This window comes from Lacerta agilis, chromosome 10, assembly GCF_009819535.1.
Source record: "Lacerta agilis isolate rLacAgi1 chromosome 10, rLacAgi1.pri, whole genome shotgun sequence".
Lineage (NCBI taxonomy): Eukaryota > Metazoa > Chordata > Lepidosauria > Squamata > Lacertidae > Lacerta > Lacerta agilis.
In genome coordinates this window covers 11,932,042-11,948,277 of record NC_046321.1, presented here as the reverse complement: position 1 = coordinate 11,948,277, position 16,236 = coordinate 11,932,042, and the positions used below count along the sequence as shown (strand labels likewise).

The 16,236-nt window shown below is 40.3% G+C and overlaps 1 protein-coding gene across 1 annotated transcript; it reads left to right on the top strand.

The window, feature by feature from the left end:
- Positions 1–596: 596 nt before the first annotated feature.
- On the top strand, positions 597–15,059 carry GOLT1B (golgi transport 1B). Its single transcript, XM_033161744.1, has 5 exons — positions 597–816; positions 6,068–6,159; positions 7,690–7,868; positions 8,900–8,981; positions 11,537–15,059. Exons 1-5 carry the CDS (start codon positions 792–794, stop codon positions 11,573–11,575), a joined length of 417 nt encoding a protein of 138 aa, XP_033017635.1. The 5' UTR covers positions 597–791; the 3' UTR covers positions 11,576–15,059.
- Positions 15,060–16,236: the final 1,177 nt, after the last annotated feature.

Genomic DNA, 16,236 nt, shown 5'->3' with positions numbered 1-16,236 from the left:
GATAGCTCAGTCAGTAGAGCATGAGACTCTTAAATCTCAGGGTCGTGAGTTCAAGTCCCACACTGGGAAATAAATCAATGAATCCCTGGACTAGATGGCCCTTGTGGTCCCTTCCAACCCTGCAATTCTATGGAAAGCGAAACCCTTCCCTCAGACCACTCCACCCATAAGGACGAGGCCCTTCCCAGCGACTCCCTTCGCACCTACCCACGAGCAAACATCCCGCGCTCCTCCCTCTCTCCTTCTCCTGAAGAGACTGAGTGCTCTCCTTTCCGGAAGCTCCAGCCGGCCTCCCCCCCTTCGCTCCGCCCACTCCCTCCCTTCTCGAATCCCATTTCCGGCGCAGCCAACCCAATCGCCGGCGAGCCGCGCTCTCTCCGGATTGGCCCGAGGCGGGCCCGCTCCGCCCCTTTCCGCCCTTAGCCGCTGCCACGCGCGCGCTCTCAGTGCTCCTCCGTCGTCATCCTCATCTCGGTGGCTCTGAGGTAGAGGGCGGGGAGATTGGAATAAGCCGGGCGCTGATTGGCTCAGCGCGCCCTGCCCAATGGGACGGCGCTTTGGTTCGTTGGCGGCGGCGGCAGGAGCGGCAGCCGGGAGGATCCGGCAGCCTGAGCTGAGGGAAGCGAGGAGAGGAGAGGAGGGGCTGCGTGTTTCCGGAAGACGTGGCGGCTGCTGCTACCGCTGCTCGCTACTGAGGCGGCTTCGTTGGTCCTCTCGCTCTTCCGCCGCCCTCAACCCTCTCCTCCTAAGAGTCCTGTCAGCGCGCGTTCCGCGCTGCTCTCGCCGTCGCCATGATTTCCCTCACGGACACTCAGAGTGGGTGAAGGGGTGTGTGGAGGGGCCGGGGAGGGGAAGGAAGAGTTACGGTTGTATTTGGGGGAGGGGGACGGGCGCACAGTTATGTCACGGACCGGGGAGGAAGGGGCTGGGGAAACTTCAGCTAATGAGTCGCCCACAATTAGTGCCATTACAATACTATTTCTAGGGCCACTTTGGTAGGGGGAGTTCAGGGGTGTGGGGGGGAGACGCCCCTCTCCTCGACAAACCCAAAGCATACGCTTTGAGCAAGCATTGCCGCTGTTCCTGAGAGAGAGAGAGAGAGAAATATAGCTTAATATTTTCAGGTTTAGGAATAGGGCAGCCTTGCAAGTAGGGATGCTTTTTAAAGATAGCAATAGGACCTGTGTTTGGGTTTGTGGAATAAAGCAGGCTTGAATTACTGTGCTATTACTGCTTTTATATAAAAAAAAAATTCTTTCCAGTAGCACCTTAGAGACCAACTGAGTTTGTTCTTGGTATGAGCTTTCGTGTGCATGCACACTTCTTCAGATACGAAGAAGATACGAAGAAGTGTGCATGCACACGAAAGCTCATACCAAGAACAAACTCAGTTGGTCTCTAAGGTGCTACTGGAAAGAATTTTTTTATTTTGTTTCGACTATGGCAGACCAACACGGCTACCTACCTGTAACTGCTTTTATATAGTAGGTCGTGCCAGTTAGCTCAGATGGTTAGAGTGTGGTGCTGATAACGCTGAGGTTGTGGGTTTGATACACATACTGTTTGTTATTATTCTTTTTATTATTAGATTTATTAGTTGCCTGTCACCCAAATTGGCCACCTGCCTATTCCTGCATTGCAAAGACTAGAAGATCCTTGGGGGGCCCCCTTTCAACTGTACAATCATAGGATTCCGTGGTTATTATTTACATTTATATCCCATCTTTCCTACAAGGACCTCAACGTAGCCTGTGTAGTTCTTCAGACCACCTTAGCCTCACAAGAGCCCTGTGAGGTTGGTTAGGTTGAGAGTGGGTGACTGGTCCAGCATCACTGTAACCACTGCACTACACTGTCAAAAAGTTCCCTAAGGTTATCAGCCCAGAGGCTAAGCCCTGAAGCTAAGCAGATCTTGGTCTGCTCGGTGCTTAGGCTGCCTGGGAGCCATATGTATGCCAGCTTGGGTTCCATGGTGGGAGAAATTTGTGGAGTATAAATGTAAGAAGATAAATTGATCAATAAATAGTCTGGTGGGGGCTTGGTGAAAAAGGGAACAGAGGATTTCCTCTCTCCTACCCATTGCTTCTCTCCTGTTTCCAGCCTGCTTAGTTTTTAAACTGAGCACTTGGGAGGGATGGAGTCCTCTGACTATTCTCTGCCAGCCTTCTCGCTCACCTGCATGAAGTTCCTTGTCACCTGTGACTGCCAGGCTAGTGCTTAAATAAAAGGTGCCAATAGATGTCCCTACAAAAATGGCAGCAACAACATTTTTTAAAAAAGAAACCTTGATAAAGTAACTTCTTGCTGTATTTTACTATTTTTGTTTTGGAACAATAAACATCTCAATATATTGAACACGTTAAGGTAGCTGGGAAATGGTAAATTAAAAATTGAACTAAGTGAGAAAAGAGAGAAAATAAAGAGAAAGTTCAGTTGATAAGAATGGGCAAATGCCACATTCATTTTGAAGTTACCGAAAATGCCTTTGGAGAAAAATCCCTAGGGCAGGGATCTGGCATAGCTTGCTTTGGGGAAGGTAGAATGATGGGTCAGAGGAATTTAAGAAGTTACAAGTTTCAGGAATGTCTGCCTGGAACATAGTTGTGGTTTGGAAGTCTACTCTGACAAATGAAATGTAGTTTGGGAGTTGTACTGCAGTATAGATTGTCAAGATTAACAGAATGGGCAATTTCTCGTGTGAGGTTTGTAGAAATTCATTTGCCCAGAGGACAGTAATAACCTTGGTCTTCCCAAGTTCGTGATCAAGTTTTAGTATCGTGACAGCAGAATTTCAGGTCTGTTAAAATCAAAAACATCAAAGCTATAAAAAATACTCACAACTGAGACTGGGATATACATATTCCTGATACAGATTTTATTTGTTTTGAACCTTGGGGTCCTTTCCAACACTACAGTCTCTGACACATACTAGGGAAGAGATTTTTTAGAAGATTTCATTATAGTTTCCAGCGAAACTGCTGTAGTCACCCATTCACCATACTTCTGAATTTTCTCCAAGGCCATTCCCAAGTAGAATGATTGGTGTAGGTTTATTTGGCTGTAATTCAGTACACCCTGACTTGGGAGTAACCCCTACTGAACTAAATGGGGTGTGTTTCTGGTAGACATATATTTTACACTGCCCACAGTTTTAAAAAACTTCAGAGGAGCAACCTTTTCTGTGCAGTGTGATTCTATCAGTTGAACAAACTGGTACTGCATTGGTTGATGCTTTATTCTAAAATAAATCTATCCCATTATTACTCATAGATGTTGCATAATTAGGAGGTGTACACTATTAATGTGAAAGTGAGATTTGTGATGCAATGACACAGTTGAGACATGTTGAAAGGAGCTATTTCATAAATATGAAAGTCCAAGCTAGCATCTGCTTTGTTATGACAGTTAAAGCCAAGAATTAAAATTATGCACAATTGCCATAGAGGCATCTTTGTATGCTTCATTTCTGCACAAATATCTTGCATAGTCATGTGGTGAGAACTAAAGGAGTGTTTAGAAGCATTTGTATATTCTTATAACAATGCACTAAAACTTGATCATGTTCCTTATATTTAAATGTTGGTGTTTTGCCTGAGAGGAGATCATACGTGTAGGATTGCTTTTGTGGTACAGCAGTAATTTAGGTTTCTTCTAGTACACTAGTTGGTTGATGCCACTAAGGATGGGGTGATCCTCAAAGATGAAAGTGATGAAGCTTAATTTTAATTGTCGTTGGTTATTTGTGGATGGCAAAGAATGTTGGAATAGTGTGTGTACTATTGCTGCATAGAAAAATAATATCCTCAAAGCACTGCCTAGCTCAGGGATGGCTGACCCTTTTGCACCAATGGCCATACTGACCCACAGCTAATCCTCAAGCTGAAGTGTAAAAGTGGGTGTGGTCATTTATTTTTTAAAATGAACACAATTTGGGGGGTGCAAACACTTTTGGCATTAAGCGTTTAGGAACAGGAGACCTTATGGCTGCAGTCAGTAAACAATGCTTTAAAAAAAAGAAAAAAGTAAGGCATGGCGGGGAGGCAGAAACAAAACCTTCTGGCATCATGGGATCACAGTGGGGGTTTTTTAATGTAAATTTTGGGGTTTCAGAGGGCTACACCTCAAAAAACTTATCTTTCTGCATTGCTCCAGTACATGGGTAAGAGAAGGTTTGCATCCTTTACCACTTATTATTAACCCCTTAATCACTGTTTTTAGCTTTCAGCGGAACCATGATTTGACTAAAATTTTGGGTATTTTGTTTGGGACTTACGGGTTCCATCAGGGACTTGCTTACCTTTCTTCCATGATTTGAACACTGTTTTGTGTAATATATTGATCAATTGAGGACTCCTTAAGAAGATATACCATATTTTTCTGTGTATAAGACGCACCCCCATGTATAAGACGGCCCCTACTTTTTTAAATCCAAAATTAAGAAAATGCACCATGCACTATCCGTGTATAAGACGACCCCTTATTTTAAACTTCAAAAAATATAGTCTTATAAACGGAAAAATATGGTAATCCCTGAATACAAAATTTATCATAGATCTTGTTTGAACTGTTTGAACTATGTCTTTTTTAACACATACATTATGTGATAAGAAGTCAGACTTCTATTTGCAGGGCTTATTTTTCCATTTAGATTTTTTGATTGGAAAAATCAAAATAGTTTTAATTTTTTCTTCGGGTATTGGTCCAGACCCTCTGTTAAGAGCTGTTCATAACTTTTCCAAGACAGAAGACATGATCCATCTCATTTTTGTTGTGATTCATAAAGCAATTCATTAATAATTTTTTAAAAACCTAGTTCTTGACAGTGTTATTGTACAGCTGTTTAGATGAGATAGTGACTGCAGAGGCTTTGAATTTATCCTATAGAGTATTTGGACTGAATGAAACTTGCAAAAATAATCTCTGGCTGAAAATGAAATCCAATTTCTTTTAAACAGAGATTTAGCTTTCTGGTGAAACTGATACAGTACTTAAAAGTTATTCAGCTTATTCAGTAAGGACTATTTCCATTTTGCTGTGGGCAGGTACATAAATACACTTGACACTAATCCTCTGGGGGGAAAAAATCCCGTCTACTTGTTGCCAATGTCCCTAATAGTGCAGCCTTTTTGTTTCCAGAAAAAGCAGCAGTTTGAAACAAGCTTCTCAAATTAATGGTTCAAACTTAGCCACTTATCTCTTCTTTAATCAGATAGGTTTGTGTGAAAGTCATACAAGTAGGTAAACCGGATAAATTATATCTGTTAATTGTGTATATACATATGCAGTCCTGTGACTTGCAGGTGTTCAGTCCTTTTTCCAAGTCATGCTTACTAGTAGTTTTGTGCATTTAGCAGGGCTTTGAGAGAGGAGAGGAGACATGGCACTTTTTCTTTAAACAAGATATTGCCAATTCTATTTTGAAAGAGAATGCACTGGATGATCCATTTTTACTTCAATCATGTATAAATTGCATCCTGGTTACTCTCCTGAAGAGATCATAATACAGTTACCAAACATATTAAATTAATGGTGTTGTAGGTGTGAAGCAGAAAACATAAGGAAAAAGTATGATTATAGCTTCATCTCTAACCCAGTGTGTTTGCTCATCTACACTTACCTTTCGCCCTGCGCTTTCAAGGCACAAGTTCTTACTTTAAAGCTCAGTGTCCAAGTACTTTTTCTTTCATGGATTCAATGGTAAAGTGGATTTTCACGGGGAAAGCACCAGGGCTAAAAAAGCAAAAGCACTCAGACGCAGAGTTTTAAAACACAGAGCTGTGCCTAGATACATTGCACAAAAGGAAGTCTGGTTGAGCCCAGAGTACAATATTTGATGGACCCTTAGATCCAGCAAGAAAACTCTTACGTTATGAAGCAGCTCCCTGCATCATTACATGTTTCCTGCCTGAAAGAGGTCAAATGTCATGTGCAGCTGTGGGGGAGAGCTCGTTTTAAAAACACACCAGCGAATGTTGTGACCGTAGCTTGCAGAAGAAGGTTCTGTGTATTTTATTATTATGTGCTTTTGGGGGCTACATAATACTAACTCTCTCCATTTTTATTGCAGAAATTGGAATGGGTCTCACAGGTTTTGGAGTGTTTTTCCTTTTCTTTGGGATGATCCTATTTTTTGACAAAGCACTTTTGGCTATTGGGAATGTAAGTGATATTTTGCATGATATTTACATGAATTGTGCATGTGCTTCTCTCTGAATATGCAGTGTAGTGGGATGCATAACCTTGTTGGGGGGGGAGTTAAATCTTGAGGAACACCTAGTCTAGGGTACACTGGAGAATCATAGGATCACCTTGACCATGTATAGTTGAGGAAGGCATTGTAGCTTGGTTGATGCCTTCCCTCTCCACAGCAAAGTGTGTTGTGAAAAATGTTGAACAGCTTTGTACCCTGGGTGGTATCTGACAATTCTAAATGTTTAAAACATCTGAAAACAAAACAAACATCCTCAGAACTAATATTGTCTAAAGTCGGTATAAAAAAAATACTTTCAACCACCAAACACTTTGATGAACAATAATGTTTTAAAATGCTGCCTAAAAATGAATGAGAGAGACAGACACACTTCACAAAGAAGGGCATTCCATAAGTGGGTTACTGTTATAAAGAAGGCCCTGTCACAGATCAGCACCCAGGAACAGCAACACCAAGAAGGCTTCATTTATCTCAGTGTAATTGAGTAGAACATTAGGCTATGGAGCCTTAAGCACCAGCCTGCCACCTAATCAGTTAGCCACATTAATTAGTATTGTAAATATTTAATTTCTACAAATAGCTAGAGGTAGTGAATTAAAAGTCTCTATAGTTAAAAGGCTTATTTCCACTTGGCAGTTGGTGCAGCTCCCATATGCCAGAAACTCCTTTCTAGATCAGTCTTTGATTTTTAGCTTTCCTTCTTTATCACGAGGATGCGCTCACAATAAAAGTGCATATTTTGTTGCGATAAATATAGGATTGATCAAACTGATTTGAACTCCCTATTCAATATGGATTTCTTCTATTCCAGAACCTGGCCAGTAATTTGGGTTTCAAAAAATGGTACCAGGACTGACCCTGCAGAATGGCAGTAGATCCTTTGGTCCAGTTAGACTATCATTACTTTATTGTTACACTTCTTACTACCATGTTTCAACGTAGTTAATTACCACCCTGTAGTTGTTTGTAAGCTTACAGTACCGTTGTTTGGGACTAGGCTGGAAGCCTTGATGAAGTCCAGGTGCATCAGTTTTTCCGCTGCTTGATTAAATCACAAACTTTTTTCCAATGTAATGCCCTTTTTCCAGCACAAATTGTTCTTAAAGTCATGCTACCACCACTCACATTAAGTGCTTACAAATTAATTTATTTGCTACAATGAAGTCTGCTTTTGTATTGTGCCAGCATTGTGAAAAATCCCTTTTACACATTCATGCTTCCTTCCAGAGTTAATTAGTGTCATAGTGGTAACAAGAGACTGCATTCTGGTTTTGGACATCTGTTTTTTTATGTTTTATGAATACCCAGGGTGGAATTCAGCTAAGTCTTACTAAACCCATTGAAAAATTGAAATGAATATGACTAAGTCATATTCATTTCAACAGAACTTTTAGTAAAATATAGTTTATTTCCCCTTTTAAAATTTCTGAAGGTGTGTTCAAATACTTTTTTATTCATCATGAAATTATTTTTTGTAGGTTTTATTCGTGGCTGGCCTGGCTTTTGTGATTGGTTTAGAAAGGACATTCAGATTCTTCTTCCAGAAACACAAAGTGAAAGCCACAGGCTTCTTTCTGGGTGGTGTACTTATAGTTCTTATTGGCTGGCCCTTGATAGGAATGGTCCTTGAAATTTATGGCTTCTTTCTCTTATTCAGGTAAGATTTCTTCGCTGGTCTTTGCTTTTGTTTTGTGCAGCAATGATTTTTTCTAATGTGGAATGCTTTTGACACTGAAAAAAATTGTTTTGTACATGAGAGGTTGTGTGTGTGTGTGTGTGTATGTGAGAGAGATTCATCAAGCAGAACTCTTGAGGAAATTGTCCCCCTCCCTTCAAAATTCACCATCCAGCCTTAACAGTTTTGCATTGACACCGGAGCAAATGCTAACCAGAATTCCCTCTTCAGCAGGAATTGGAAACAGGGTTTGAAACTGGTTTGTTAACCAGGAGCCTGGTAAATTCCAACTACTGTTAGTTAGAGGTAGTATGTATGGCTCACTCAGGTCAGCAAGGGGAGATTCTCAAAACAGGGACAGAAGCATATGCATCAGTGTTGTTGCATCTTGATTGCATCTGTGATGGCTCATTCACAAAAGCTGACACTTGATGCTGCAGACATCAAATGATGAGCATGTATGGGAATCCCAACAGAGGTTAACCAGAACAAAAGCATTCAGTTGAATCCCTTAATCCTTCTTTGTAAAGGATGTATCGATGGCAGATGCATAGGTTTGCCTTAGGACTCCTACTGGTTATTAATCTTACTCCACTTGATTTGATATTTTACCTCTCGTGTTCTTTACACAGCAATTGCTTTTCCATTTAGAGGAAAAGAACCTAGAAAGTTGCGCTTGGATTGGATTCTTGCATATAACTTATTTCTCACATAACCATGCTGCTTTGTGTACAGTATATGCAGGTATACTTGTTGCAAAATTAGATTTATGCCATCTATATGTGGCTTTCATGCATTTTCCTACAAGAAGCTGTTTCCATGTAGGAAGTCTATTGACATTTGAAGTTGCCTGAAATGTATAAGGATTTTGTTAAGAGTACCGGTATATTACTTACCCTGAAAGGGCGTGGGGGAGCAAATGCTGTATGAGAGAGAGTGCATTTTTGGGTACAAAACATGAGCAGTTTGGGTTGTAATGCTGTCATATCTAACCTGTGACTCTTTGTTTAAAGGGGCTTTTTCCCTGTGGTGGTTGGTTTTATTAGAAGAGTGCCGGTCCTTGGGTATCTCTTGAATTTACCTGGCATTAGCTCAGTAAGTATTAAAACTAATTCACATAAGCTTTGGGATCCCTGCTCTAAAGTTCCTAAGTTGTTTGTCCTGTTCCCAGCCCACATCATCTGTAGACTGTAGGAGGTGAAATGCAGCACAGATACAGTAATTGACTTTTTAATATTTTGAGTGTGCAAATATCTTAAAATATTTTAATTTATGTCCTGAAGAGCATCTTTGATTTTTTTTTTTTTAAAAAAATAAGTTGCACACACCCTTTAAAAGAATCTGGGGCAGTGGGACGTGTATTGCCTTCTTATTTTGTGCAAAGACATGTATTCAACGTATGAGCTATCACATACCTGAATGTGCAGCATATGTGACTCTGTACCTAAAAATATGAGTGGAATTCTAAATTATGCTGGTTCTGTATAAACAAATACGACACAGTATTAGCCAAATCTTCATGATACATCATGATTTCCAAACATTTGTAGAGGATGATTCACTAACAATTTGTCTGTCTTTGGGATGTGCCTTTTCAATCTCATCCCACTTACAGACACAGATTTCCCTTGCCTTCAGTATATGCTGCCAAATAATTTGGCAACTCCACCTGTGACTAGTAGAGAATGAGTGTTATATTATCGTACCCCTTAGGCACAATGAATCATGGTTTCTTATACTATGATGCTTCATCCACAGCTCATTAGCTGAATTTGGATTTGGAGCTTCAGGTTAATACCAGTTTTAGTAAAGAAATTGTTTGGCTCTCGTATTTCTGACATGAACATATTGGTACCCAAAGGTTATCATGTCATTCATTATGCACCTGTCCAGGTGACCTATGCCAATACAAAATATTTGCCATCTGCTAAACTGTTATTTTAAAAAAATGCAAATTTCACAACAAACCTGACAAAATGTTAAGCATTCCAACACTAACGCTCTGAGGAACTGTAGGTTTTCCCAAGATGCAGTCTGAAAGCCACTAGTACCCTCCAGATGTTTTGAACTACACCCCCCATCATCCCTGGCTAGAGCTGATGGGAATTGTAGTCCAAAAATCCTAGAGGGCACCATGTTGAGCAAGGCTGGGATTTCTTAACGTTAGTGGCTTTCAGACTTGCCAATTAAAAGATCAGGGAAGCTTTTCCACAAGACAACTTACCCACCACTACATCTCTTCCTTTGTGGTGTGCCTCTGCAAAGAAGTTTGGGGTATCTTCTAGGATGCTCTGTTCACTCAGGATGATTAAGAGCCCCTATTGTGCACCCCAGAACAATCCCTAGAGTCCTTTGCAATAGGCACTCAGGTAACTGTTGTATTCATGGACACTTTAAATTTGGATCCAGTAGTTTTAATATTGATAACTGAATTTTGAAAGCTAGTTTTATGTGTATACCACATTAAAACTGAGCGAGTGGCATAGTTGTATTGTTCAATGTTTAGTCAGTTCAATGTTGAATTAAAGGAAGAGGGCAGGCCCATCTGCTGAGAAGCTGTTGAGGACCATCATCTCTGTGGCTCACTGACTGCTCCTGCCAGCCACTCAGCCCCCGTTTTGGCCATGATGTTCATTATGTTATAGCACATACTTTTTTAAAAGGCCCATTCATGTAAACAAACATGGTGTCCTCCTTGTGGGTGCTGCCGTATTTGTTTGTGCCCGTAATGGCCTGCTTTTTTTTCTTTTCATTATGCATGCCTGAACATATGTGGTATCATAAGCACAGTGGCTGGAATTTGATCATAGGCTACTCAGTCTCGCTATAAACTGACAGTGCTAAATGTTAGGTGTATGAGATTGCACAGTGACTTCTGACTTCATTGTGGCCACAATGGCTTTAGGGTGGGGCAGAAGCAATTCTATCTCTGCTCCGTGGTGTCCTTTTTCTGCCTGGTAGCGTGCCCTTTCACAGCTTGTGCATCTACTTTATGCTGACGCAGTAGTCTCAGCATCCCCACCCTAAACACTTCCTTGCCAATGCCTTAATTTGTAGGGTTGATCCAAAAGCCTAATTAATATAGATGGATTCTTTTCTCATGGTACATCTATTTAACCATTGTTGTGTTCAGTCCCTCGATAATCTGGCTTTACATCTTTCTCATTCTCGGTCTTTACAAATATCATTTATAAATTGGTTTTCATGGAGTTAAATCCTTATTGAAAAGTTAATTGTTGATGTTTTCTTCAAAGCCTGCGTAGGCTCAGGAGACAGTCCCCAGTAATGGTTAGTTGAAAATATCATATTCAGTCTATTAATGCATGAATGGCTGATGTTTTTATTTTTTCTTTGGGTTATTGAGCTAACAGTTTTTTTATATTTGCATTTCTTTCTGATTTTTCCCCCCATTCTGTTGCATCTTCATGTTGCTCTGTGTCAACATAAAAACATACCACACCTAAATACTGTTGCAATGCAAATTGCATTACAAGGTCTCCCATGAGACCTTGGTGAAGTACTATTTGAATATGATCACATCTGGCCATCTACTTAAAAGCTCAGCAATGCCTACATGTTGTTTGAAGTAACTTGCACCTTAATTACTCTCTCTCCTCTGCTCCCACCCCCTTTCTCTCTTTTCCTGGCAGCTTGTAGATAAAGTTGGAGAAAGCAACAGCATGGTATAATGGCAAGTGTGCCGAAGACTGGTTCTAAACTTAGATTATTTATAAGGTCCTTCTGAAGAAAAGATCAGCACAAAGATTCTCTTGTGTACAGAGGCAAAGTTTGTAACGGTCTTGACGTAAGTTTTTTAATTTACACCATAGTCTGCAAAATACATTTTTAGCAAAGAGCAAGTGTGCAGCCAGGACTTTTTTCAGCACCAGGAATTCTGTGAATTGAACTGAAGAAAAAGTCATGGGGAGATCCATGGTATTAAAACTGTTCAAGACTACTTAATGCTTTTGGGATATGAACTAAATGCAGCAACTTCCCCCATGAAACTAACAGTGCCTGTAACTTTTACCTCCTACTTTTGAAGGTGTAGCAGAGCAAATAGGAGTCACCCTTCTCTCTTTCCTCCTGCCAGACTTCCTCCCCTCTCTTGAATGAAGGTAAATCACCCCCTCCTACATTTTTTCTTCTGCTGAAAGCAAGAGTTCCCGTAAGCATGATGCTCAGTGTGTTTTAAGATGGATTGACTTTAACTGTGTGCGATAGCAGAGGATTCCACTGCACGAACATGCTGTATAAACCATGTAAATGTGTGGCTGAAATACTGCTTTGTAGGAAAATGTTTAAAGCCAAAGGTAAATTCTGATTGGGTGTGTATTTTACCTTTTGGAATATGCAAAAACTAATTATTTTTTGTACTAAACTTCAGTCTTAAACCACTCTTGGTTTTAATATCCATTTAGTTTGGCAGGGATTATGGGAACCAATTTTACACTCCTTTTTGACTGGTTCTCCTTGATACATGTTACATCTATTTATCACAAAAAGGATAGAACCCTTTCTTATTGAATACGTTTTGTGTGCATCATGTTTAGCTCCTGAAATGACTTGTTTTAAGGCGCTCAACACATTTTATGAACTCAGACCTGCTCAGCTAGCTGAACCTCTGAAAAGACACTTCATTCCTGAATATTCCTGCTCTCTTGTCTGCAGCCAATGTAACATCCTGCAGCATGCAACATCCTGTTTTGTACACTGGCAAAGCACCTGGTTATGCCGTAAAGGCACTAAGATTTGGGCATCCTATCCTTGTTTTAGGAGAGCATGTTACAAAGCTAATTTATTATGTAAATAACTTTTTCTGAAAACTAAGTAAAAAAAATGTTAAGTATGCTGGGAGGAAGTCTTGGGGAATTGTATTATAGCAGCATTGATCAAGTGCCACATCTCAAAGCCGTTTTTTATTGCTGTGGCTTAATTTTTTCCTATCCCAGCATTTAGGAAGGATGCATATTTCAGCACCTGAAGAGTTTCTGTGCCACTTCAGGCATTTCACTGAAGTGGCCAGTATGGAAGTGTGAATTGACTTACACTGGGACAGAACTTGCTTTGTTCCCATTGCCCCGAAGAAGATGCAGATATATAATGGAAAGGAAGCACAGCTATTTCTGTTTCTCACCATGTCTCTGCAATGTCTGATTGTGGCTCTTGTACAAATATCTAGTTCAAACTGGTGTTTGTAGGCAAAGCTGCATATAAGCCCCCATCAAGATGAACATCTATCATCTGACTTGCGTGAGCATTTGTGTTGATGCAAACTGATTTTGAAACACTGGTATAAACCACTCTTGTCTGCTAATGCCTAACAGAAGTAGCCATTTTAATCGAATGAGTGATTATTTAAATAGACATTTTTAATTGTGGTAAGCCAGTTTTTTTAAAAAAAAAACTTTGAAAAAGTAATTGATGCTTCTGGTTGAAAGAGCAATCTGTGCATGAGCTTCCCCATTTTGCTGGCTTCCTCTTGAAGAAAGAAAATTGTCTCTTAGGAAAAGCAATATTTTTTTGTTTTTTGCCAAAAAGCGCTGAAATTGGTTTTCTTCAGTCCTGAAGCCATTTGTGTACCTCCATATCAATCTCACTGTGACAGATGTTGCTGCCTGTAAAAAAAAAAAAAATGGTTCCGAGGTTCCAGCTGCAATTCTGAAAAAAAATAAAAATGCAAATCCTGTTGAATCAAATGGGACACGCTCATGAAATAAGGTTTTGCAGCTCAAACTTTTTTCCTGGTGCTGTGTATGCACTACTGTTTAAGCAGAACGCCTCTGGCATATGCTTGATAATCCCCACATGCAGGTTTAACTGCACAGGAGTGCATTTGTGAGTCATTCCTGTATCTGAAATCAATTAACCCATATTTGGGGCTCCAAGGGATATACTTAAGCTTTGGAGCAACTGAGCAATTCATACATCATTCCTAGAGCTGTAATTGGGGTCTGTTCAGATGTTGCTTTGACTTTGGGATTCTATCTAGGAAGAGTTATGGAGCAGGTCACAGATTTCTGTGTTCTTTTCCTTGCCCCTCACTTAGGAGGAGTAGGAACTAAATGAACAGAGGACAACCATCTATGCTCCTGATTCAACCAGGTACTACCAAGTCAGGGAGCTCCTATGTTCAGATAAATGCCAAATTTTCCTTTCTACCTGTAGGTAGAGAAACAGGAGGAAACTGCTACTACTGGGTACAATCTCATAGAGAAATACAGTCTAAATGCACCCTTAGTTTAATCATGCCCATGTCATGTTCTCATGGCTCTGGTTTCTGGTTTCCTTGCAAGTAGGACGGACCTATGTTGTTAAATAGTGAATGGTGGTAGCACTGTAGTCCTTTAGAAAGTAAAAGCGAAGACAATTGACTTCTTAAAATGGCCCGATTTGATAGAAATCCTGCCATTTTGTGGCGAGCGTTGCATTAATCTTTAAGCGCCTCTTTAAACAGACAGTATGGGCAAAAGTGGTCAATACACACAAACACCCAGTACAATTATTGTTTTGACTTCCCACAGCCCTGTATGATTAGAAAGGCATGCAGATCACTTCTGCACATAAAAATTGTGCAAGACTTTAAGAGTGGGTAGTACCTCTCACTGCCCTTCAGCGAAATGGAAAGTTCTTCAAAAGTTAGCTCCCTTCTGACTAATATGCTGAGTTTAGAGGATTCCGAAGACCTACGTTGGGGCAACATCCTGAAGCTTCTCAAGGCTTTGACTTGTAATTGGTAGCAGAGGTGGGCTGTGAGCAGAGCATAACACCTGCAATTTCCAAGGTAATGTTCCTTGGCAGATACAAAATATATATATATTGTGGTGTTGGTATTATGAAAGAGGTCAAAATTAATTTGTGCAAAGTTGGTATTATGATAGAGGTCAGAACGACTCCGTAGCCTTAAGGCCACTATCCTATGTCTTTTACTTGGGAGTAAGCACACTGAACTCTGTGGGGCTTACTTTCAAGTATGACATGCATAGGATTGGGCTGCATGTGTTGTAATCTTTTGCAGAAAAAAAATATCTGTAACAACAAAATACATTTTCTCACATTTAAATGTAATTCTTTATTGCTGCTTTAAGAATCACATGAGAATCTTGTCCTGGGGGGAAAAATACTGTAAATACACTTGTCATACCTTGAATAAATGGGTACTTTTTCTATTAATCGGCAATGGTGTCCTCTTTTAAATCTTACTACTTAAATGTTGTTGTTGTTATAAAAAAGACTTTACCTACCTGAGCAGTTTTGTTTCTCTGTTCCCCCAAGGTATGTGGTGGGGGTTTTTCTTTTGAGATTGAAAATTATAACCCATTTTCCATCACATTAATGAGAAATTAATGGGATTAGCACCACTACCCGGATAATTTGAGAAACAACTTGAAGAATGTGTATGTCAAGCCGCTGTGCTGTTTGCCTATCACAGGGGCTGATGTTGCACATCTCTTGTCGCTTTGGTCAGGCTGTGAAGTTCTTAGATCAAGTTTCAGAAGTTAAAACAGAATAAAGCACAGGTGGCTAACCTTTGCCCCTCTAGGGGTTGTTGGACTGCAGCTCCCAACATCCCTAATCATACAGCATGGTAGCTGGGGCTGATGGTAGATGGGAACTCACTCCCAACTGAGATTAGATGGAGCAAAGGTGTTTTAAGATAGTTTTCTGTTCCTGTGTTGCATTTTAATTGTTCTTTGCATGATTATATAATACGTTATTCACACTGCTTAGAAATTCTGAATATTAAGCAGTATATAAATACCTGAAATGTTTTTTTTTTTAATAGAGCATCTGAAACACAGGTTTCCCATCTCTTAGATAAAGTCAGTGCTGTTTAGGGGTACTCTCATTTTCCTACTCGTATTGAAATACTGCCCCTCAATGAGGTCTAACTTAGATTCACAAAATGTTTAGGGGTATGCGTCCCCCCAGAGAAAAAGCACTGTATAAAGTATATCCCAGCATGGAGACAACTCATAGGGGGAAGTGTCTCCTCCTGATTGCTGCCTGTTAGTCAGCTGAGAGGCAGTGGCATATAGTGGTTAGTGTTACAGGATTGGACTAGGCAGGCTCAGATTGAAATCCATACAAAGCCACAAATCTCACTGGGTGGCTGACATTGGGCTAGTCGCTCTCTTAGCTTAAAGAAGCACACGGTAGCATTTCATCCTGAAATTTTGAGGGAAGCCTTTAAAAAGTTTTTAAGAAGCTAAGAAAAAAAAATCATTGCTGTGGTGCATAAGTGGACAGTATTGGAAGTTGCATATGTTTCTAGGAGTGTCTCCAAAAGGGCCTGGCAAGCTTGCTTCATTAACATCCTTGTCCCTTAAAAAAAAGAAAACAACCCTGC